Source organism: Lissotriton helveticus, chromosome 2_1 (assembly GCF_964261635.1).
Source record: "Lissotriton helveticus chromosome 2_1, aLisHel1.1, whole genome shotgun sequence".
NCBI lineage: Eukaryota > Metazoa > Chordata > Amphibia > Caudata > Salamandridae > Lissotriton > Lissotriton helveticus.
Window position 1 is genome coordinate 589,662,222 of NC_136059.1, and position 25,033 is coordinate 589,687,254.

General features: G+C 49.9%; 1 protein-coding gene across 2 annotated transcripts in view; it reads right to left on the minus strand.

The window, feature by feature from the left end:
- The window catches only part of TNPO1 (transportin 1), a 1,741,771-nt gene that overhangs the window by 58,683 nt on the left and 1,658,055 nt on the right, over positions 1 to 25,033 (minus strand). For both annotated transcript variants that reach the window (XR_013607056.1, XM_078675276.1), the window contains one exon: positions 14,744 to 14,818. Coding sequence is in view for 1 of the 2 variants with exons in the window: in XM_078675276.1 (XP_078531402.1) it covers positions 14,744 to 14,818 (75 nt within the window). In the remaining variant the exon portion in view is untranslated. The remainder of the gene's footprint in view (positions 1 to 14,743; positions 14,819 to 25,033) is intronic.

The following is a 25,033-nucleotide window of genomic DNA, read 5'->3' on the forward strand; positions in this document are numbered from 1 at the left end:
AGACTGTGTCTCTACCAGATATTACGTTACCGAAGGTAAGTAACTTTTACATCTGATCGAGACTTCTAATTAAATACCATAGCTATCAAGGGAGGTCTGGACCAGGGACAGTTTACTATTAGATGATGAGGACTGGCAATCCGCGATTTCCTCACCCAAGGAGGTCACGATACTGGCCCGTCTGTCCAGCTCAAGATCTTGCACCGTGTGTATGTTACTGGCCCGCGACTGATTCAAATGGGTTATTCTGTTGATGGGTTATGTATCCGTGGTTGTGGTCAACTTGCTACTTTCCTTCACATCATTTGGGAATGTCCAGAAGTTGCTGCATTTTGGAATAGAGTGCATGTGGTCATGAAAGAGGTCACGGGAGTCGAGATACAACCGGAAGCTAGGCGATGTCTGCTGAATGTGTGGGAACCAAATGACTATGACGTGGCTCAGACACGATGGGCGACCCTGGCCAACATGATTGCTAAACGAGACATTGCACAGTTGTGGGGCGCTCCCCGCCCGCCGACGGTCTCGGTGTGGAAGGAAAATATGGATTGGTGTATGTTTCGAGAGAAGACGGTATATGTGGCACGAGGTAGGCCCCAAAAACGGGGAAAAATTTGGAATCAATGGAACTCCTACAGAGGAGATATATGCACACCACCCTTTCCTGAAGTCCCCGATGTTTCACATTCTCCCTGATCCTGACGTTCCATGATTTGTTCTAATTCATATGTTTTAAAACCTTTAGTCTTTTCCCCCCCTCTGATTTTTGTTGATTGACTTGCACTGTGATGCTATTGCCTTTTCCTTCCCGCTCAGAAAAAGCGCCTGTATTGTAATGCTCTTTTTTGCCCTGATTGTTTTTCTTTCTATATAATAAAAAGAGTTAAAAAAAAAATACCATAGCTATCACCCCCTGGAGGTGGGTCTGCAAACTAATCCTACCAATGTTCACAAAGAGAACCAGCCGGTTATAACTAACAACTGACCAAATGTACGTAGGAATAGCAGAACAAGAGCTTGGCTCTTAATAGAATCCATGACCAATGTCACAGAACATATCAATATTAACCCTACAGGCCCAAAAAAATCGTTCCTTGAAGGAAAAGGGGAAAAACCCCTTGAAGAACCATCTGTCAGTTATCTGACACTATCCTCTATCCCCCAAAGGTAAAAAGAACTTTGACTAAAATAGCAGAATGCAAAATAAAAGTCATGTAATCTGCATTCTTCACAATAATAAAGACATATCAGAGAAAAAACGGTCCTGATAAAACCCAAAGAAGGACTCTCAGAACTGATTCCATTATACCAAGATGAATGAACACTAAAAGATGAACAATAATACCTCCATGTTATAAAGAATTTTGTTTTAAAAAAATGACCACTCGAAGGTTACATAATGCACTGTAAAGAAACTAAAATAACACCAAATAGATTTGAATCTAACAGATATTCATCAATTAAGCCAGTTGTATAAACTTTTGCCACAAAGATGTATTATATGGACGTATACATAATACATATAAAATTTTGTCACAATAGACTCCGAGTGACCCGGCAACCAATATAATTTTGTAGGCCAATATTTACTGCTGAATCACAAGTATCTACAAAGCTTGCACAAGCATGACCTTCAGTGTCATGGTCCGACAGTCTGAACATGACTCCGAGCCATGGGCATGCTCAAAGTACCATGGCAAGAAAGAAAAGATAAGCAACCACATCTTCACATTAAACCTCTTTCTGTTCTCTTTTTTTTTTTAAACCAAGACCAACTATGTATATTTCAAAAAGGAACGCACCTATTAGTGCAGTACCAAAATATGACATTAGGAAAAATCGAAACATTTAAAGGAAATCACACATAATATGAATTCTTGTTAGTAACAAGCGTATGCGACAACACTTGTGATACGAAACAAAATTTGATTGCAAGTCCGTCTCAAAGAAGCTACAGCTATGATTTCTCAAGGACTGTGAAGCACAGAAAAATAGATACATACCCCAAGAGAGGACAGGTAATATATAACCTCCAGACAGATGCAAAAAGCATTGTAGTAGAATAACAAAAAGAGCTTCCTATAAAGCCTAAAAACTCCTACCATGAAATGCATGACCGAAAACAAGTAAGGAATCTGCAGCTAGAAATCTCAATCAGATTGTTTCAGACACTGCCTATCACACAGTGTAAGAGATACAGAGTTCACACCGTCATGTTCCAAGGTTAAACAAATACCTATCTCCTTCCACAAAGGAGAGGCCATAACTCGTGTATTATGAAGAATACACCATAAACTCTCACAACTCTTTAAAATGTAAGCACTTATAATAAATATGCAGGTAGCTCAGAAAGAGAAAACTATCTGCACCATTAAACGCATAGCCAAAAAGACTTTAATGAAGGATGAATCACAAGAGCATGTTATCAAAAGAATACAAAACATAGGCTCTGAATCCACCAGCGCCATAAAAATTAAGCACACCACTAGAGTAGTGAGGACATACTATGCTGATTACTCTAACGAGTAAGAACCAGAGCATCCCTATATACCAGACTTACAACTGACATACCAACATGTCCCTATGAGAGACAACTAAAGTTCGAAACCATGGATATTTTAGCATACTGAACTGCTTCAAAGAAGCTTGTGACTGAAAATCTTCCACACAAGAAGCCATGTCTCCTGACAATAACCTCTTGAGCACAAAGCTCTTGCTCAGAGGCTAAGGGACAAAGGGAAACTTCCCTTGGTCATCTACATCAACTAAAAAAAGGAAAATGGAACTGAGAGTAAAAAATCTGCCCGGGGGGAATGCACCAAGTGGCCAAACCAACAGCCGACATATAGAATGCTGTAACAAAGCTTAATCTTTTATAAAGAAATTGTTCGCATCTCAAGCATAAAGACAAGTTACAGCATTAACAGAAAATGAAAAAGCTATGACTCTGAAGACCTCTGTCTATCACAGAAGCATCTTAACGCTGCATCAGCTTTACTCCCAAAAAGAATGGCACCATCAAATGGCATGTTGAACAAAGTTGACTGGTCAGCCTTCGAGAAACCCGAAGTTGCCAACTAAGCCGACGCCTTATTGCCACTGCCGATGACATGGCCCGACCTACAGAATCTGTAGTCTCCATACCAAACCTTAAGGCAAGCATGGCAACCTGCTGACCATCTCTAATCAAATCACCAATTTCCGAGCGGAGGTTATGCAGAAGAGATAACAACATTCTGTAGCAAATCCCATAAAGCATGGGAATATCGCCCCAGCACACAAGATGTGTTCGTGGATCTCAAGGCTGAGCTAGCAGAAGCAAAGAATTGTTTACTCCTTACATCATGACTCCTAATCTCCTTACCCACTGGTGTCTTTGGTATAGAATCTACATCCTGTGAAGAAGTCCAAACTGGAGTCACCAAGCTACGAATGGAAGGATGTCTATGAATACAAACTGGGTCCCCAGGCGCAGGCAGGTGCCTGCGTGCAATATACCGGTCCACTAAGGGCCACGACTTAGGCTTTGCCCAAGTACCTAATTAAACAGGGCTTCCCCAAAAAGAAGAACAGGCACATCCCCGGTCTGTCCCGAAAAAAGGACCTCAAACAAAGGGTCTGTGGGCATTTGCACTGTAGGAAGTGAGAAGCTTAAAACCGTAGCCACTTTCTTTAGCATGTTTGCTAAGGAGGAACTTGCCGCCGTAGCAAGGCCAGGTGGAGAAAGCACCCCTGAAGCTGGTGTGGAATCTAGGCCACTAGCCTCACCCAGAGCAGACAACCAGCTCTCCTTCACCCGAGGCACATTAATGTCGGGAACGGGCTGAAATAGCCCTGCCTCAATCGACACAGGCTGTCTTTCCACAACCTCTTCCTGAGAAGGAACCAAAACCTGCATATTCCCCTCAACTTGAATAGTTGACTCCGCATCCAACGTTGTATGACGCCTACATGAAGGAGGAGAAGCAACTTCGACGGACGCCGCCAATGTCAGTGTCGGAGTCGGCTGATCGCATTCTGGTGTCGTAGGACCAGATCCCGAAAGACTGTGGCCCTGCGCCAAATCGGAACCAGCCGACGTCGACGGGCGCCAACCCAGACTCCAACGACTCAACTGTCACCGAGGACAAACCCTCTGACGGCGCTCCACTCACCTCCTTGGGGACCTAAAGTCGCTTCAGAGGGAGATGGGGCCCAAAAGATGAGGTGCAAGGAATCATAATATTCCCTCACAGGGCTCGAAAAATCCACTCGCTATGGCGAGCAAGATTTATTCAGGATGAGCTATTTTTAGGGCCTACTCTCCCTTTCTGACCTCTGTCTCTGAAAGCGGAGCAAATGTAATAAGATACCAAGATTTAAAGGCATTTCTATTGCTCACAAAGTGAATGAGCAATAAAGATGCCTTTAAATCTTGTTATCTTGTCACATTTGCTTGGCTTTCAGAGACAGAAATCAAGGACATTATAGGTAGGTCGAGGGGATTTTTCAAGTTACTGACCTGCAAGTCTAGTACAATTTTAGGATTTTTCAAGCCCTGCTTCATCGGAGCCATCGATGCCGGGCTCCCGGGAACGTGGGGAGATGCAGAGTCATACGGCCTTCCGCAACTCGAGCGGGAGGATTCAAAAGTTAAGGAATCCAGCAAGATTTCTCGATCATATAAAAATATTCAATGAAGCAAGGCATTTCAATAAATAAAAAAAAGCTTCAATTCTGGCATTTGGGTTTTTCACACCACAGAAGGAAAAACAAACTGCCACTGTCTGCATTCCAGAGCAGCAGAGTTCATTCTAAAGCAAAAGTATCAGTCTTCTGTCTTGTGAAATTGCAAGCCTATAAAAACAGCTCAATTTCCTCTTTTCTATAACAAGGGAAAACATATAAAGGATTTATGAACAATGCTACTACATGAGCTTTTTATTTTATAGTTGGTTATGTAGGTGTTATTGTATTATAACTGAAAATCGTAAATCTTCCCCTTATATAAGCATTTCTAAAGAAAATTAGAAACATTTCTCAGATTCATATCGTTTGGTGTTAATCGTTTCACCTGCTCACCTGCTATAGGCTGACACTCCTGAATATTACCACAACATAAATAAATAAAAAAAAATTCAAACTGGTTTTCAAACCATTCAACTACAAAAGAGAATATCTTCTTTTTTGCCACCCTGTTGTTTCTACTTCAGATACCCCAGCCTCGAGCAGCACATGCATGTCACTTCATGACATTTTCCACAAGGCAGTCTGGCATTTCTTAAACTAATAAAATTAAAGTTCTTGCATATATACTCAATGGTGAAAAACTGAGCGTCAGGAGCAATATCCTAAATTCTCTGACACATTTTACTCAGTGACATGGAGTCACTGGCAGTGTCGACCAACATCAGATGATTCTTTAAAATATAAAAACTGGGGGGCGTGGCTAGCAGCCGATGAAGATGGCTGCAGATTAGGGAGGCTCCGTGCTCCCTATCATAGCCCAGTCGATCCGCACACTGAACCAGTGGCCCATCTTGCCCCTGGCCTGAGGCTGCAGTGGCGGCAACACCGGAGAGTCCAGCGAGCTGTGCCGGAAGTGAGCTGAGCGATCCCCGGGCCGGCGGCGGTGTCTGGGACTTCGGGGCCTGGTGCGGCGGGAGAAGCTAGGGCCTCAATTTTTGCAACGGCCCGGGACCCTCCGCATTCCACGCGACTGCTTGAAGATAAGAGGCAGAGGCTGTCGGCGGTCTACATTCACAGCGGCGTGGACTGCGCAGCCCTGCCCTAGGGGCTGTGTCGCTTGTGAGAGGCCTGCCCGTGCTGGTGGGGGCTGCCGGAGTATCTTGAGACAAGGTGCCTGGCCGGGAGGCGGCGGATTGCGGGGGTGCGCGGCTCGGCGCCCTGCGAGCTGCTGATTGCTGACCACACACACGTTGGGGGTAAGCCGCTGAGCGCCTTACGGACTGGTGCGGACTGAACGGCTCCTGCAGTTCCTGACGGGGCGAGGCCTGGAGGGCGTGTGGCGAGCCGGGGCCTCGAGTTTGGCGGCACCCACTGATCTGGAGGAGCGGGGGAAAGAATGTGTCGGCCTGGCCCTACTCCACTGAGACTGTAAGCTGTAAGAAAGAGATGTAGTGTGCCTTATGAACTGGTGCGGCCTGGGTGACTCCTGCGGTGCGTTACTGTGAAGGTGAGGCCTGGGGGGCGCGTGATGAGCCGGGGCCTCGAGTTTGGTGACACCCATTAATTTAGAGGAGCTGTGGGAAGAAAGTGGCGGCCTGGCCCTGCTCTGAAGAGACCGAGAGCTGTGGGAGAGAGACGCTTACCAGGGGGACCCGGTGCTATATTGCAACTCTTATAGTGCTACCCTACCTTCCATTGCAGGCACCACAGAGGTTTAATGCTCATCCGCATGAAGGGAGCTGCTCGTGGATAGCGCAGATACATTGCTGGGACCAACGACGTGCTGCCTGCCTGGCGATAACTCCCAGGATAAGAGTGCTATATATAGCCCCACTGCCTAGGGTGCTAGTGGGTCGCGTTGCCTGATATAGCACCTGGACGCCCGACCCGCGCTACAGGCTCCGCTGGCCTGAGGACGGAGAAGCTGCTTGGGGCACGACCAGCACCTTCAACATTAACATTGGTGTGGGCGCAAAGTACTGACCATAATGTCAGGCAGGAATTCGAAGGGCTCTAACTTGGTGAAACTGGACAAGTTTGCTTACAATAAGGCGCAGGCGACGCTGCCGGAAGCGGGAACCGTGCCACCGCAGAGCGAGACTCCGAACGCTGAACCAGAGGTGGCGCTGCATGACATTATGGCAACACTGAACAAAGTGGACTGCCGTATTGAAACACTGGCGGTGGATTTGTCCCTAATCCGGGCCGACTTCAGTAAAATGTCAACGAGAATGTCCACGGTCGAATCTGCCACCGAAACGATGACGAATGATACTTTCATGCTAAAAACTCAGGAGAACCACCTCATGGCTTAAAACAAAGTGCTGGCGGCCAAGCTCAAGGACCAGGAGGGTCGATCACGGCGGAACAACATACGCCTTATGGGCGTGCCGGAGCAGACCGGGGGGCCGGCCCTGGACCTCTTTGTGGAGAACTTGATCACCAACCGGTTGCAGCCGCGCGGACTATCTAACTACTTCTCAGTGGAGCGCGCACATCGGGTCCCTGGGGGTAGGCCCAGGCCTGGAGCGCCGCCGCGGCCTATTCTGGCCCGTATCTTTAACTTTCGGGACAGGGACGTAATACTGCAGGCCGCGCGCACGGCCCCACCATTGAAGATCGACAATGCAACAGTGACTATTTTCCCGGACTATACTGCGGCGGTAACGAAGCAACAACAGAGTTTTCTGGAGGTTAAAAAGACGCTTCGCGACCGGTGCATTAAGTATTCTATGCTCTTACCTGCTAAATTAAGGGTTGAGGCCGAGGGCAAGGCGTGGTTCTTTGCCTCCCCAGAAGAAGCGCAGGAATGGCTGGAGGGTTGGCGAAAGGCTGGACGCCTTGGCAGAAGCGGCGAAGACGGCAATTGGCGCAGGGATCGAGCACGGATTGAGGAACATGAGTGACTTAAGGTATATATAGTGCCACTGGGTGTTGCACACTGTGTTGAGACCCGTGTGCGGCCCACATTCAGATATAATGCCATCCTCATGACTATCCTTAAGGTCAGCGAACAATTGTGCTGGCTATATTGGGGTCCCTGGACAAGGTCTGCTTGCAGTAGCCTCACGGCCTTCAGACTGATTGATTGACTATCACTGTGCATTGTCATTGATATATCTCTCCGTGGGGGGGGGCGTGGCCTGGGTCGGGGGGGAGTGGGGGCGGGACCGGGGGGGTATTGCTCCTGTGTTGTAAGGGGTTGGGGAGCACCGGTTGCTGATCTTCACACCCGTTCACTGGAAATTGGGAGGGGAATTAAGCACTCTGCTAGGTTGGGGAGGCGGGTAGTTGAGAATCCGTCAGGCAGGGAGGCAGGGAGGGGGGCGGAGGGGGCAGTATTGTTGCTAAGGGTTTGTTTTGGTTCACTGTTACTGTACACAAGGGCATACATACTGACGCACACGGCTGTCAGCGCGAAGAAGTTATACGGTCAGGCTGCATCTCACGGCGCTCCAAACGAAATTCCTTACACATGTCTACACAAAGCCAACACAACACTAAACAGCAGCTGACATCGATGACCCCTGGGACCCCCCTGTCTGTGCTGACTTGGAATGTGCGTGGGTTGGGGGACAAGATAAAAAAGGGGCTAGTATTGCAATACCTGAAACGGTGTGCGCCTGTGGTGGCTCTCCTACAAGAGACGCACTTAACGGGCTCCGCCTGCAAAGCCATGGATAGGTGGGGTTAAACGATGGTGGCGCATTCTGAATTCTCCTCGGGATCAAGAGGGGGTATGCATATTGATAAAGAAACACTTCCCGCTTGTGATACAGCAGACAAGAATTGATGACCAGGGCCGCTTCGCGGCGATTACTTGCCAATGGGAGGGGAAACTATTCAATTGAGTCTCGGTTTACGTCCCACTGTCCCTGCATGCAAAGGCACACTCAGCGCTTACTGCGTTCCTGCTTGCTCTACCAGACGCAACAATGGTGATTGGTAGCGACTTTAACGATATAGTGGATGGTACTGTAGATAGGCACCATACTACACCGAATGCACCGAGTGGTCACCGCCTGAAGGGGCTAATAGAGGCTTTAGGACTTACGGAGGCATGGCGATATAGGCACCCAAACATGTCTCAATATACTTTCCATTCAGGGGTCCATAATAGCCTCACGCGTATTGACTATTTTCTGGTGTCGGCGGACGGCCTAGGGGGGGTGGTCGAAGTAGATATCCGCCGTAGGGGTATATCGGATCACTCACCGATCATGCTGACATACTCAACACCGGACTGTTAGATGCCGCACCTTTCCCATCCATCCTAGTTTTTTGCTCATACCTGAAATTCGGAAGGGACTTAGAGACACCACTAATAATTTCTTTCAGGAAAACGCAGAGTCGGTGGAGTCGCCCAGTATTCTGTGGGATGCCTATAAAGCGGTTGCGCGTGGGCAAGCTATAGCGTCTATTACTGGACATAGAAGGGGGAAAACGGGCTGAGCTCGATGGTATGGAACAAGAATTAGATGCTGCAACCTTGCAGCATGCGGAACACCCAACACCCCTTACCGCATAGAAGGTACGCCTTAAACAGCGCGAGTACGTAGCGTATCAAAAAGAAATGACTATGGCCAATCTCCAAGCCACGCGCCTCAGGGTGTACGAATTAGGTGACAAGGCGGGCAAAATGTTGGCCTGGTTAGACAAAAAAGAAAAAGCAAGCAGGACGATTGCGTGGTTGCGCACACCTACGGGCTCTTTGGTGACAGCTCCCAGTGATATAGTGGCCACACTGGCTGATCATTTTGAGCAGGTATTTGCCTCCTGTTCCGCGCTCACAATCAAGGAAGCACACAAATACATTAAAGATATTGCCATGCCGCGGCTCACTCCGGAGGCGGCGCTACTTCTAGAAGCTGACCTCACAATCGAGGAATTACGGACGGCTATCAGCTCTCTAGCATCCGGTAAGGCAGTGGGTTCGAACGGATTCCCAATCGAATTTCACAAACAGAATGCGCAGTTGGCGGCCCCCTTCCTCCTGAATATGTTTCAGGATAGCGTCTGGCCACAATTAGAACGATCCATAAACCGGGCAAACCCCCGGAAGATTGCGGTTCCTACTGTTCAATCTCATTGATCAACGCTGAGCCTAAGATACTAGCTAAGTTGCTGGCACTGCGGTTGACCCCCCCCCCATCTCTCATCTCTAATAAATCCAGACCAGTTGGGGGTTCATGCCCCAGCGAAGCACCATGCTCAACCTGCGTCGGCTCCATGCAGTGCTAGCTCGGAGGTCTTCCATTCAAGAGCCCGCTGCCATTCTCTCTCTCGATGCTAGTATGGCGTTTGATACGGTGGAATGGCCGTTCTTATTCACGGCGCTGCGGCACCTGGGCTTCGGCCCGAAGTTCTGTGCCTGGATTCATCTATTATATACGAATCCCTTGGCACATGTGGCAGCGAACGGACACATCTCCAGGGACTTTCCATTTGTCACGAGGGACTCGGCAGGGCTGTCCATTATCCCCATTACTGTTCGCGTTGGTACTGGAGCCGCTGGCAGCGTGGATTAGATGGGAACCCTCCATTCGTGGGCTTCAGTTGGGAAGATCGCATCTCATTGTATGCAGATGACGTTTTATATTTCACCAACCCCAGAAAGTCTATCCTGGTACTCCTGAACGTTTACGAGAAATTTGGGCGGGTGTCAGGATATACTATTAATTGGTCCAAGTCAGTCCTCTATGTGCTGCCCGCGGATTGTCCATTACGAATAACGGAAGAGGCCTTTAAATATCTGGGCATCCACGCAACACATGACCCCCATGACTTTCTGGTAAGAAATCTTAAGCCTCAAATAGACCGCTTCAAGCGCGATGTGGTGGTGTGGAGTAACCTTCCCCTCACGCTGCTGGGTAGGGTGGCGCTCTACAAAAGGATGACGCTCCCACGTTTGCTATATGTCCTTGAAAATACACCATACCTAGTCCCGCAGGCTTATTTCAAAGCCATAGCGGCCGAAGTTTCCAGCTTATTGTGGGGGGCCAGGCCGGCACGGATTGCCCAGGATGAGTTGATGCGCAGCTGGTACGATGGGGGGATAGCACTTCCAAACGTTCAGCTCTATTATTGGGCAGCACACCTTAAGATCATCAACTACTGGTTGCATGCTCCACAGGATGAGCCGGCGTATCAGGCAGACAGGCAGAATCTAGAAGGGGATGGGCTGATGACTGCATTGTATGGGAGACGTACGCCTCCGGGACTGGTTGGCCCTACATCGCATACGATCCATATATGGTACCAAGAGCAGACCCGCTTAAAATGCAAAGGCACCATCACACAAATGACACCACTGTGGGATACAAAGGAGTTGGGCTTCCTCCGTAAGAGTAAGCGGTTTCCAGACTGGGACAATATTGGAATCTCCGTGGTGGGCGACCTTTGGAAAAAGGGGGCGGTGGTAGAGTTCAGTCACTTGCAAGTTCAATACGGATTGGCACACACAGAAAGGTTCAGGTATCTTCAAATCCGACATGCACTTAGGGCAGCCATAACACCGGGCGCTTCCCTACCGGAGGCCACGCCATTGGAGGATAGACTCCTGACGGAACACATGACGATTAGAGCAACGTACTTCACCTACCGCAAGTTAGTCAATAATTTATTGGACCCGACATCCAAACTGAGGTGGTCTTGGTCTCGGGATGTGTGCGACTTTGAAGATTCCGAATGGCCGGAAGCCCTCTCATCGCCACGTGAGACGGCCATACCCTCTAGGCTCATACTGGTCCAGCTCAAGGTGCTACATCGCACATACTACACTAGAACAACACTCTTTGCAATTGGTACAGGCCAACAGCAATTTTGTTTACGCAAGTGCGGGGAGGAGGGTACATTCTACCATACTATCTGGGACTGCTCACGCATAGCGGCGTACTGGGCCAAAATAATGCACACTATCTCCCAGGTCACAGAGGTCTCCATCCTGCCGGAGCCGAGGCGCTGCCTGTTGAATGTGTAGCAACCTAATGACGTCAACCACCAACAACAAGATTGGTCTATGTTACGTATGGCGATAGCGAAGCGAAACATTGCTATGTTATGGGGGTCGGAGGTGTTGCCTACGATCCAAAAGTGGTGCAAAGATATGGACGAAGCAATGGTGGCTGAAAAGGCTGTCTTTATCCATCGTGGGTGTCCTTGGAAATGGAGAAAGGTGTGGGGGGCATGGAAAACGTTTAGGGGGGATATTTGCGACTCACCAGAAATGGACACAGAGGGTATTACCCAGTAGAGCGTTGTGGACGGGGGGGGGGACCAGGGGAGAGGGTAGCATATGTACATGATTTGTTTTACAAGTGGACAGGATACTGCGTAATGTTGCCACACTACGCTGATGTGACTGCAGCCTGTACAGATTACTTGATGAATATCAAATGTGCCCTGATTTGCTGTTTAATAAAAAGATTAAAAAAAAAATATATATATATATATATATATATATATATATATATATATATATATATATATATATATATATATATAAACTGCAAACAGAACAACATATTTTAGATAATGAAAAGTTTGTGATCCTTTAAAAACAAGTAATGCTTGAAAAATAGGAAAAGGCAGGGCTGTATGTGGTCCCTTGGATTTTGGGTTCCAAAGGCACTCCAATTGGAATTGATGGAGTAAAAAGATTTTATCTGCACCCTCTCTCAGCTGCCTGAGTTCATCCACTGTTGCAGTCTGCTTGAGTGGAAGTGAAAATGACACTTCAGTAGTCTGTTCCACAAAATCTTCAGGCCTGAAGAAAGGACACCCGCCCTTCCTTGCTTCAACAAGGGCAAGCTAGAGCTGCTTTCCTGGTGGGGCTGGGGATGGGATGTTGGGGTGGAGAGGTAGCTACCTGGTTGATAACATGACCATTGCCTAGCTACTAGCTCTGCAGTGTCCGAGGCAGGGGTTTCGAGATGGCTGGTCTTTGAAGAAAATCAAAGCCACATAACAAACCACAAAATCTGTCGTATAGCTGGTAGTCCCTTCTGGGGTGATTGCCAAAAGAATGAGTTGTGGCTCTGGCTGCTTTAAAGATTTCTAGAGCAGAGTCTGCTTTGTTTCCAAAATGTTGTTTGGCACTGTCAGAAGAGAGGTCCATCAGTTTGCATGCCGATACAGGGACAAAGAGTACCACTTTGCTCTCATGGATGAATCTGTAGTTCCCAGTCAGACTTTTATTATGCATCTACACACATCTTGTTCTTCCTTTACCGCCTCTGCATAATGCAATATGAAGTGGTCTGGTAGCTAGGGGAGCACTATATGCACCATATACCTCAAAGCATGTATGTATCATCTCAGGAGACAAGGGCATTCAAGGCTCCCAGCTGAAAATACCTTCTACCTGGCCACCAAGTGTTTTGGACTACTTGTCTGTTGGTGAAGTTGGAAAGCCTCCAGAGACTTGCTCCGGGCAACATGGTGCCTGTGACCAAGTTCTCCAGGGACAGACTGGTCTTCGAGGCTAGTTCTAGGAGGGCTTCACTGAAGGGCAGCAAGGGCTCAAAGATTGCTCTGCTGGCTGCAAGCCCTACATCAAGAGGTCGGATTTGTCTCCGTCAAACGGTTAACAAGTACAAGGCAACTACCTCAGGAAAAAGGGACTCCGAAGAAGGAAATCCATCTATGTTCCCCAGGATGTGTTGATGTCACTGGTATTCCCGAGAGCAGGAAATCATCTGTGTAGGAGGGTAGTGGAGGTAATAAGCAATCCACCTCACTACTCTCAATGGTGTTATAGGTAATGACTTCAAGCATGTCCCTGAATCAGACTTTGGTTATGCACAGTATTCCAATACTGCTCACGAGAGCCCTTAGCCTGCTCTTTCTGTCCAAGAGATGTTGAGATTCCTCCTGAAGTACATTATTTCCTTGGAGGAAGGTTGATCATCTGACTAGCCCAGTGGCAAATGATCAACCTCAATGGCCTGTAATGGCACCAGAGACCTTGGAAAGGACTCCTACCATGGATGAGCCAGAGAAAAAGCAGATGTTGGTAAGACCTTGGGCCTGAGAAGTCAAGGGTCTGAACAGCGACAGGGAAGGAACCAGCACCACCCCAAAGGGTCCCAAAGGGTGATCCAGAAGAGACTGCCAACTGCCAATTCCCGATCAGCATTTGGGGCGGCAAACTCAGGACAGGGCTGAGGAGGCAAAGTTAGTGTGTAGGAGCAGTCAGGGGCATTGCAATCGGGTCAGAAGGTAGTCCTGGGTATGGAGAAGGGGCCAGTGGCAACATCATCGCCAGATCTAGAGGTGGAATCATGACTAGCTCTTGTTCTGATGAAGAATCCTAATGAGTGAGATGTGTTGTGGTGAATTACCTTTGGGGGAAGAGCACTACAGCTTCTTCCTCTTTTTGTGTGTGTGTAGCTTCTCCCTAGATCACTTTGAAGATGGAGAGGAGGTAGATTTGTATATCATCCAGGATTGGTGCCGAGCCTGGGCCACAAACAGTTTGGACACATGCGCCTTGATCACCTTGGGATGCATAATGAGGCAGGAGTCACATGGCCCACAAGCAAATGTTATGTGGTCCTTAATGGACATATGTCTATCACCATACCAATAAGACTTGAACCCATAACGTTTAGGGAGCCACATACCCAGCAGTGCACAAAACGTCTGTCAGAAAACAGTAAGGAAAAACGGACGGAAGAAAGCAAGATCTGCATCCATGTTGAGAAGGTGCTTAAAACAGGAAATTGACATCAGGATGCCGGAGTTGGTGCTTTATCACTCCAGTGATGTCACAGTGGCGTTGTTTCTGCACCAACATGGAGCCTGCACCCCTTATCTCGTGGAAGTTTCTGAATCCAGTCTGGCACGCCTGGGATATTTGAAACCCAAGGAACTTGCAGGTAGAACTATCCATTAGAAGTTTTCAATTTAAAAGCTTTGAAAAGTCCCATGCAAATACTCAAAATGGGATTTAAGAAACATAAGACCGGCAAAAAAAACATTAATACAAGTGTTCATTAGACACCAACGGCTTACTTTAGACTCAAATTAGAAAAGATTATTTTTTACAAAGGAAACCACAAAAAAAAAATCTTACCTTACAGAACATGTCACGAAGATCATCTTTCGGGCTAATCCATGATGCAACAGCATCACAAAAAAATATAAAGTCCTGCAAAGTGGAAGTTATGATTTTTAAAATAACATTTTGATGCAAAGGAAACTGTTGCAAAAAATGGTAGCATATTGGAAACACTGGAGTACTTAGTTCAATTACAGTTAAATGAAATGTTGTAAAATATTCTACAGCATCAATTAATTGATTTTGATATCAATGGTTCATCATATTTAATGTCTCATGTGGCTGAGTGACCATTACTGAATTTACTGTAGAGACAGAGTATAAATTGGACCAAGGTAATAGTGTAACTACGATGATACAGTGGCTAGATTTTAAAGATGACCTATGATGCACACAACCTCATATTAGGAGGTTTGGGTGCATTTTTTAGTGACTCGGACCACAGATTTAAAAACAAGTTTTTTTCCCCAGCAAAATAACGAAGTAGTAATATCGGAGTGACATTTCTTCTGCTTATGTACCACTCCTTTGCATTTTTTTTATATATACACTTTACTGTGCGTTATTTAATTATAAAAGCATATTGTATTTAGTATTGTTAGAATGAATGAACAAGTTACTTACCTTCGGTAACGATATATCTGTAAGAAACAGTAGTTAGTATTAGATTCCTTACCTTAGAATATCCCCAGGCGTCAGTCTGGATCCGGAAACTTTTGCGTAGCAGTACCCCTGCGCGTCGGTAGGCGTCGTCTGCAGGCGTCCCCTGCGGCTCCGCGTCGTCGGCGTCGTGCGCCGAGATGACGTCGCTGGAGTATATAGACGCCGCCTCCGCGCGCTGACGTCAGTTCTTTGCACACAGCTTTTCCGCGCCATAACACGCAGAGCCATGTGAGAACCAACACTGGTGCCATGTGAAACTAGGGCCCTGAAAGGGATGTCCTTAACCCTAGGTATCAGTTCGCAGAACGGGGAGGACGGGTGGGGCGGTAAGGAATCTAATACTAACTACTGTTTCTTACAGATATATCGTTACCGAAGGTAAGTAACTTGTTCATCTGAAAGAAACAGGTTAGTATTAGATTCCTTACCTTAGAATAGATACCCCAGCAATACCAACCCCGGTGGTGGGTCTGCGAACCAATACAATCCTACACCAGAAAATCCTGGAGGACCGAACGGCCAAAGAAGCCGTCCCTCCGGACTTGACTGTCCAGGCAGTAATGCCTCGCAAAGGTGTGCAGCGAGGCCCACGTAGCCGCCTGGCAAATGTCCTGCAAAGGGACTCCCCGGCCCAGGGCAGTAGTAGCCGCCGTGGCCCGAGTGGAATGGGCCCTCAGCCCAACAGGAGGCTCCTTCCGAGCCAAAGAGTAGCATGCTTTGATGCACAGGACGACCCACCGAGAAATGGTTCGTTTCTGTACCGCCCGTCCCTTCTTCTCACCCACGTAGCCAACAAACAGTTGGTCATCCACCCGGAACTGGCGTGTGCGATCCATATAAAATGAAAGCGCACGTTTTGGGTCCAGACGATGGAGCCGCTCTTCATCTTTTGAAGGATGCGGAGGCGGGAAGAAGGAGGGTAAGGTGATGGACTGCCCGATGTGAAAAGCAGAAACTACTTTGGGCAGGAAAGAAGGTCTAGTTCTAAGAACCACCTTGTCTGGATGAATGGACAAGAAAGGAGGTTTCACAGAAAGAGCCTGGAGCTCACTCACTCTCCTGGCAGAGGTGATGGCAACCAGGAAGGCCGTCTTTAAAGTCAGAAGACGGAGAGGACAGGAATGAAGCGGCTCAAAGGGAGCGCACATCAAGAAAGTCAGAACCAGGTTCAAGTCCCACTGAGGCATCACGAACGGAACAGGTGGATACATGTGCGTGATGCCCTTCAAGAATCTTGTCACAATAGGGGACTTGAACAAAGATGGCTGATCAGGTAGCCTTAAGAAGGCGGAAAGGGCCGAAAGGTAGCCCTTGATAGTGCCCAGAGCAGAGCCCTGCTGGGCAAGAGAGAGAAGAAAGAGGAGAACCTCGGAGAGAGGGGCAGAAAGGGGATCCACAGCCTTTGCTGTGCACCATGCCACAAATCTGTTCCACCGGCAGGCGTATACCGACTTTGTGGAGGGACGCCTGGCTGCCAGAATCACATCACAGACTTCAGGAGGCAAGTCAAATGGCCTCAACTGTCGCCGCTCAATCTCCAAGCATGGAGGTGGAGACTGGACAGGTTCGGGTGGAGGACCGTCCCCCTGCTGCTGCGACAGAAGGTCCTCCTGAAGGGGCAGGCGGATCGAGGGACCGACTGACATGCTGAGTAGCTCGGGATACCAGTACCTTCGAGCCCAGTCCGGAGCCACAAGGATAACTTGGGCCCGGTCGCGCCTGATCTTCTTCAGCACTCTGGGCAGAAGTGGTATTGGCGGAAAGGCGTACAATAGACCGCAACTCCACTCGCGCCGAAAGGCGTCGCCGAGCGAGTGCAGTCTTGGAAACTCCAACGCGCAGAACTGATGACTTTGCGCGTTCTCTTCTGTGGCGAATAGATCTAACCAAGGCTCTCCCCATTGCAGAAAGAGGCCTTTCGCCACGTCCGAGTTCAGACGCCATTCGTGATCCACCGAGCACCGACGGCTGAGTTCGCCCGCCCTGGCGTTCAGAGAACCTGCCAGGTGTTGAACCGTCAGAGTCACGCCCTGACGTTCCAGCCATTGCCAGAGGCGCAGAGCCTCCTGGCAAAGGGTCCACGACCCCACTCCGCCCTGCTGGTTGCAGTACCACATGGCGGTGGTGTTGTCCGTGAACACCTGCACCACACTCCCGTTGACAAAGGGGAGGAATGCCTTCAGTGCTAGGCGAATCACCCGCAGCTCTAACATGTTGATATGGAGCCGGGACTCCGCCGGAGACCAGATGCCTCTGATCTCCGCCTCTCCCAAGTGGCCTCCCCAGCCCTGGAGGGACGCGTCCGTCACAACTACGTGCTCCGGTTGGGGAAGGGAGAGGGATCTGCCTCTGACCCAATCGCGGTCCGTAAGCCACCACTGCAACTGTCTCGCAGTGCCCTCCGAGATCAGGACGTGGTCGGATAGGTTGCCCTGATGCTGGGCCCACTGAAACTTCAGGTCCCACTGCAGAGCCCGCATCCGCCACCTGGCGTGATGCACCACAAGGATGCAGGAGGCCATCAGTCCCAGAAGCCGCAGCGTCAACCTGACCGAGACCCGGGATAACGGCTGAAAGATGGGAATCAGAGCCTGAATATCCCGGACCCGCCGTTCCGGAGGATAAACCCGAAACTGCGCCGAGTCGAGAACCGCCCAGATGAAAAGGAGCTTTTGAGAGGGACACAGGTGTGATTTCGGCACGTTGATGGAAAACCCCAGCTCGTGCAGGAGGTCTGCCGTCATCTGAAGGTGGTGGACGACTGTCTGGGGCGAGCCCGCCTTCAACAACCAGTCGTCGAGGTAGGGGAAGACTGAAACCCCTAACCGGCGCAGATGAGCTGCGACCACCGCCATCACTTTCGTGAACACCCGTGGGGCGCTGGTAAGGCCGAATGGGAGCACGATAAACTGAAAGTGCTCGTGGCCTACCGTGAACCGTAGGTAACGCCGGTGGGCCGGCAGGACGGGGATGTGAAAATACGCATCCTGCAAGTCCAACGCTACCATCCAGTCTAGCGGGTCTAGAGCAGCCAAGACCTGAGCCAAAGTCAACATCTTGAACTTCTCCTTCCGGAGGAAGCCGTTGACGTTCCGTAGATCCAAGATAGGACGCAGGCCCCCCTTGTCCTTCTTGGGTACCAGAAAGTAGTGGGAATAGCAACCACACCCTACTTCTGGCCCAGGAACGCGCTCGATGGCCCCCTTGGCCAAGAGGGCCGTAACTTCCTCCTGCAGAAGTGTCAAGTGGTCCCCCGACACACGGTGGTTCTGCGGTGGCATGGCTGGAGGAGTGGTCTCGAAGGGGAGGGAGTAGCCCCTTCGGACGAGCTGCAGCACCCACCTGTCCGATGTGATAGTGCGCCAGCGGGAGTGGTGATGGCGAACCCTGCCACCCACTGGCGACACATGGGCCTGAAAGCTCGGACTAGGAGGATTTGGAGGCTGCTGCGGGGGGAGGTGTGGCCTGACCTCGCCGCTGTCCCCGACCGCCACCACGGCGGAATCCACGGCCGCCACCGCGTTGAGAAGTGTTCTGCGGTGCGTGGCTGGCAGCACGTGTGGGACCGCCCCTTCCGTGGCCACGAAAGGAGCGAAACGAACCCGTTTGCTGGCGCTGGGTCGAGAGACCCAAGGACTTGGCCGTGACCCTGGAGTCCTTGTAGCGCTCAAGCGCGTTGTCCGCTTTGTCGCCAAACAGGCGACTGCCATCGAACGGCATGTCCATCAAGGCATTTTGGACATCCGTCGAAAAATTGGCGGATCTCAGCCAGGCGTGGCGACGAATCGCCACCGTCGTGGACATCGCTCTGCCCAGCGAGTCGGTCGTATCAAGACCACACCTGATGGAATACCTCACCGCGTCTCGGCCTTCAACCATAGCCTGGCCGAGCTTGTCCCGTACCTCCTGCGGGCATTGCGGCAGACACTCCGCGACCGTATCCCACAGAGAGTGGGTGTAGCGGCCCAAGAGGCATGCGGTGTTGCAAGACCGCAGTCCCAGACTCAGGGACGAGAAGACCTTTTTGCCATACTGGTCGTACCTCTTAGATTCCCGGTCGGGCGGGGCCGACGGGAACGCGGACTGGGAAGTTGAGGCCTGGATCACCAGACTCTCAGGGGTGGGATGGGTGGACAGGAACTTAGGGTCGTCCGAACACGGACGGTGGCGCCTGGCAACTTTCCTATCAACAGGCGAACCTGAAGCGGGCCTGGACCACGTGCCCAACAGAACGTCCGTCAAGGCTTCATTAAACGGCAGCAGAGGCTCCTGTGGGCATGACTGCGGTTTGAAGACCTCGGTGAGGATGTTAGGCTTCACTTTTGCGACGGGGAGCTCAAGGCTCAAGGCCATGGCAGCCCTCATCAGCACCACAGAATAAGCAGCCCCAGCCTCCGACGCCACAGTGGGAGGCGAGACAAAACCAGGGTTAGGAGATTCGTCCAGACCACTGGCATCACCCAAGTCACCTGTCCAGTCCACGTCGTACTGACACTCGTGTGACAGAGGGTCCTCAGACCCCTCCCAACCCTCTCCATAATCTTCATCATCCCCATATTCGGATTCAACGATGTAGACCGGCTCCTCGGGGTCAATGGGCCCCATCGGCGCCGGACTCGGCGTCGGACGACGCCGGTCCGACTCCGCGTCCGGAATTGGAGAGGGAATGGGGGTGGCGCCGCCCGGAGCCGGAGCCCCGACGCCAGCCGGAACCGGCGTCGGAGTCACGGCGCAGCGCGGAGGCGGCACCACGGGTTGCCCCGATGGAATCGGTGCCGGAGAGGCCGGTTGACCAGCCGGCGACGACCCTGAAGGGCCCAGCGGCGCCGGGGCCGGAGCCGACGTCGGGGCCGGAGCACCCGACGGCGCCGGGGAAGGAGCACCTGAACCGCTCGGGCCCCCGGACGGGACCACCAGGCCCGCAGGCGCCGTAGGCCCCGTCGGAGGAGACAGCGCCCTCATGGCCATGAGGAACTCCTCTACCTCCTCACGCGACGCGCCTTGCCCAGGGACCGGCGGGTATGGAGCAGGCAGCGTCGGCGACCCACGCGGAGCCGCGGGGGTGGGGCCACCCGAACCCCCGGCCGCATCGCGCGAGCGTCGGGGGGAGTCGGGGGTGCGATGACGACGCCCCGACTTCTTGTGTCGCTTACCTGAGGAACCGGAGGAATGGTGAAGACTTCCGGAGCGCTCGTGGCGGCTCCGCGACCGTTCTCTCGACCGCTCCCTCGACCTCCGGCCGGACCGGGACCGCTCTCGACGCGGGGCCGACATCCGGAGCTCGAGTAGCTTGCGGGACCGCTCCCGCCTAGCCTTATTCGTTAAGGCCCGGCAGTCGACGCAGGACTCGACGTCGTGGTCCGCGCCCAGGCACCGGAGGCAGAGTCGATGGTGGTCGGTGACCGACATCAGGCGGTCGCACCCGTCACAATTTTTAAAACCGGGCATCCTACCGACACCTAAAGAGTTAGAGTAATCAAAAAACCTTGGTCAAAAGACCGGAGTACTGCTCTTCGGATCTGCGCTAACTGGCGCGGAAAAAAGAAGAACTGACGTCAGCGCGCGGAGGCGGCGTCTATATACTCCAGCGACGTCATCACGGCGCACGACGCGGAGCCGCAGGGTACGCCTGCAGACGACGCCTACCGACGCGCAGGGGTACTACTACGCAAAAGTTTCCGGATCCAGACTGACGCCTGGGGATATTCTAAGGTAAGGAATCTTGTACTAACCTGTTTCTTTCAGATATACTGTTTGTCTCAGTACGATATGATAGTTCGGCAATTGCTTATATGTGAAATTCCAACAGACAGTGTTACATACTGTTTAATGTTTATTTCAGAAATGGTTTATTTAGGAAATTCAAATAGTCAATGTTTCATAGTAGCACAAGTAGGTTAAGGTAAGGTACATGATGACTGTTATTTTTGACACCTTTCAGTAATTGGTTCGTTTTTAGATATAGAAGCGCAACAAAGGGTAGAGGTAAAGTAAGATATTAAGAGTTTAGAGGTGTGTAGAAGTGAGGGGAAGTAAGAGTTTTTTTAATATAATTCAGAGACTTGTTGAGGTAAAGGGTATAAGGTCTTTTTAGGGTTCCGTTGTGGGTAGAGGTAAAGTGAGGTAAGATATTTAGGGATCAGGAGATGGTAGAGGTAAAAGAGGTTAAGGAGTTCTCTGGGTTCAGAGGAGGGTAGAGGTAAAGGGAAGTAAAGAGTGTGTAAGAGTTCATGGGAGGGTAAAGGGAGGTTAGTGGAATAATATTAAGAAAAAAAAGGTTTGCAGGGGTCACCCCCCAAAAACAAACAAATTATAAAAAATATGCATTTAGATATGGAAGAATATCAGACTTTACAACAGCACTGCAGGGTAAAGATTTGAGTTGAAAAGCCCTGCGTGGAATTAAAACACATTGTAAAGGCCAACACGTTTTAATGCCAGCAATATAAAGGCATGCAGGGTAAAGCCATGTGTTGAAATATCTGATGTTCGCCCAGGCACTTATGGGTTTAAATCTAAGGGTTATCTGTCCTAAATTGATATGTTGACTAAGTCTGCGCTGCCAGAGGGTCTGGAGATTCCAAAGTTCTGGCCGAATTCTGAACGCGTTTCTGAAACAGAATCATGAGGTACCCGGTGCAGCTCTATCTATACCAAGGAAGAACAGACAGCACTTGAAGGTGTCCTGCATCACAAAATCTACTTTCTCAATCAATCAATCAAGGAAGTTGAAAGCGCGCTACTCACCTGCGATGGTCTTAAGGTGTGTGGAAGGGGGGGTGGTGGGAGGAGCATGTCTGGTCAGTCAAAGAGCCAGGTCTTGAGGGTCTTCCTGAAGATGTGTAGGGTGGTGGCGCGTTTGATGTTGATCAGCAGCTCTTTCCAGGTCTTGCTACGATGTAGGAGAAGGTTCTTCCCCCGTTCTCGCTCTGCCTAGGCTCGGGGGTTCGGAGAGGGCGGCGGAACGGAGGTTCCTCTTGGGTACGTGGAAGGAGATTCTGTTGAGATATCGGGGTCTGGTGTTGTGGAGGCATTTGTAGGCATGTGCGAGTACCTTGAAGGTTACTCTTTTCTCGACGGGGAGCCAATGGAGGTTACGTAGGTGCTGGGTGATGTGTTTGTGTCGAGGGATGCCGAGGACACGTCTGGCTGCGGTGTTCTGTATGATCTGAAGTTTGCGGAGCAGAGATTTGTTAATCCCGGCGTAGAGGGTGTTTCTGTAGTCCAGTATGCTGCTTATGAGTGAGTGGGTGACGGTCTTCCTTGATTCGGGGGGATCCATTTGAAGGTCTTTCGGAGGATGCGGAGGTGTTGAAGCAGGTGGAGGTGACTGTGTTGACCTGTCAGGTCATGGAGATGGAGGAGTTGAGTACGATGCAGAGGTTTCGAAGTGGTCTGTGGGGGTGGGGAGGTTGCTGAGGGTGGCTGATGACGGCTGATTAGCCAGAAACCGGTCCCAGGATGCTTGTTTCCGGTCCAGGGAAGACATGGCTTGGCAGTTCGGGCTGAACTGTTCCCAAGAGGCACTAGGTCAGACTGATTTGCATATAGCCATGTCTGATGATGGATTAAACCCAGATCAGTTGACTGGGGGTGAGTGCTTGCAATGTTCAACACTCCGTTCATCATCCCCTTTGGTTTTGCTTTGCTCATCCAGAATGCGGCGTCCTTCATGGAAGTTGAGTCTGGTGGTGATTGGGTTCTTGGTGAGGGAGAGGATGAACTGGGTGTCGTTGTTGTAGGATACTATGTTGAGTCCGTGCTGTCTGACGATGGCGGCGAGGGGGGCTATATAGATGTTGAAGAGCATGGGGCTGAGCGACGATTCTTGGGGTACTCCGCAGTTGATTTCTGTGGGTACGGAGAGGAAGGGTGGAAGTCTGATTCTTTGAGTTCTGCTGGTGAGGAAGGAGCGGAGCCAGTCGAGGGCGGTTCCCAGTATGCCAGATTTGTGTCTGGCGGTGGGAGACTGTGTTGAAGGCTGCAGATAGGTAGAGTAGGTTCAGGGCTGAGGTGTGTCCTCAGTTGAGGAATGTGCTGAAGTCGTCTGTGGCGGTGAGTAGAGCAGTCTCAGTCCTGTGGTTGCTGCGGAAAGAGTTTTCTTTAATGAATTTCGTTGGTTGGATGTTGACGGTCTTCTCTGTGACTTTTGACATGAAGGGGGTGGGGGATGTGTGGGGAAGATGGGTTGGTAGTTCTTGGGGTACATCGGATCTGCTGAGGGCTTCTTGAGAAGGGGTCTAACTTCTGCACGTTTACAGTTGTCTGGAAATATGCCAATTTCGAAAGTAGAGTTGATTGTGCGGCAACTGTGGAAAATGTGCAGGGGCAGGGGTCGGTGTGGGCTCCTGAGTGGATGCCTTTCATGGTCGATGCGGAGTCTTCGGTGGTGATTGGGGTCCGGGAGTAGATGGTGGGCTGGCTGGCGTTGCTAGAGTGGGGAGTGGTTTTGGAGTCAGGTGTCTGGTTATTGAAGTTGTCGTAGAGACCCTTGACTTTCTGATGGAAGTAGGAGCCGAGGTTGTTGTGGAGGACCCGGAAGGGGGGGGTCCGTGGTTTTGATGAATTCCTGGATGATGCTGAAGAGAGACTTTCTATTGTCCTTATATATGGAAGAGTAGATCCATCACTTTGTTGGTCAATGTCCAGTCATGAAAACACCCCACATCTATTTCAGTATTGGAATCTGTGTACACCTGCCTCAAACTACAAAGAAGAAGGAGTCCATAATCTACATTGCCATCAATGTCTAATTGGAGGGTAAGGTAAGGTAATCGTTTATTTGTACATGATTAATTAAAATCTTTACAAAATTATAAAAACATCAGTAAATACGTATAAAAAAATCAATTTGTACTAAATCTTATATAAAAAAAAAGAATTTGTTAAGATCAGTTCGTGGTTATCCTCAGAACCTTATAATGCTCATCAAACGCTATTAAGTCTTTTTCCTGTTAAATCAAAGAACTTCACAACCTGGCAATTCAATTTGGTGTTGTTGGGGTTGAAGCACAGTTGAACAGCCTGCCTGCAAGTCCGAACGGCATGTAGTTTGAAGTATGGTCGTAATAAGCTATACCTCAGGTCCTTTAGTTTAGGACAGATGCAGATCGGATGGATGATGTCCTCTTTGCCGATTTTGCACTCTCCCAGGGTGGCAGGTGTGGGAGTATAGGGATTACTCCGAGGCGTAATTTTAGAAACTTTTCTTTGATTTTTATTTTCGTACCAATGTTGAGGTATGCTTGTGATTTTATTCTTCCATAATCACCCAGCGTTATCCAACCATGCACTCTCTTTTGCTAGTTCCTTCTTGTCTTCAATTGTTGAAATGATACGTGCTGATTTGTTTGCAACTTTTTCGAAGGACAAGAGATCTATTGAGGTTTCCCAGATGTCGGTCAAGCCTCGAACTTGAAGTGATTCAAGTAAGTAATCTCTGGGCAAAGATTTACAGTGCCGAAGTAGCTCTTCCCATACGTTAGAGCTTAAAGAGCCAGTCTCAGCAGTGCGAATCTTGTGCCAGCTGGCTACATACGCACACCGCCTTTCTATTGTTTGTTTGAGGATGCAGAATTCTAGTCAGATCTGAGCAGTAGAGACATATTTTGGAAGGTTAAAAATAGCCCTATATGAATTAGC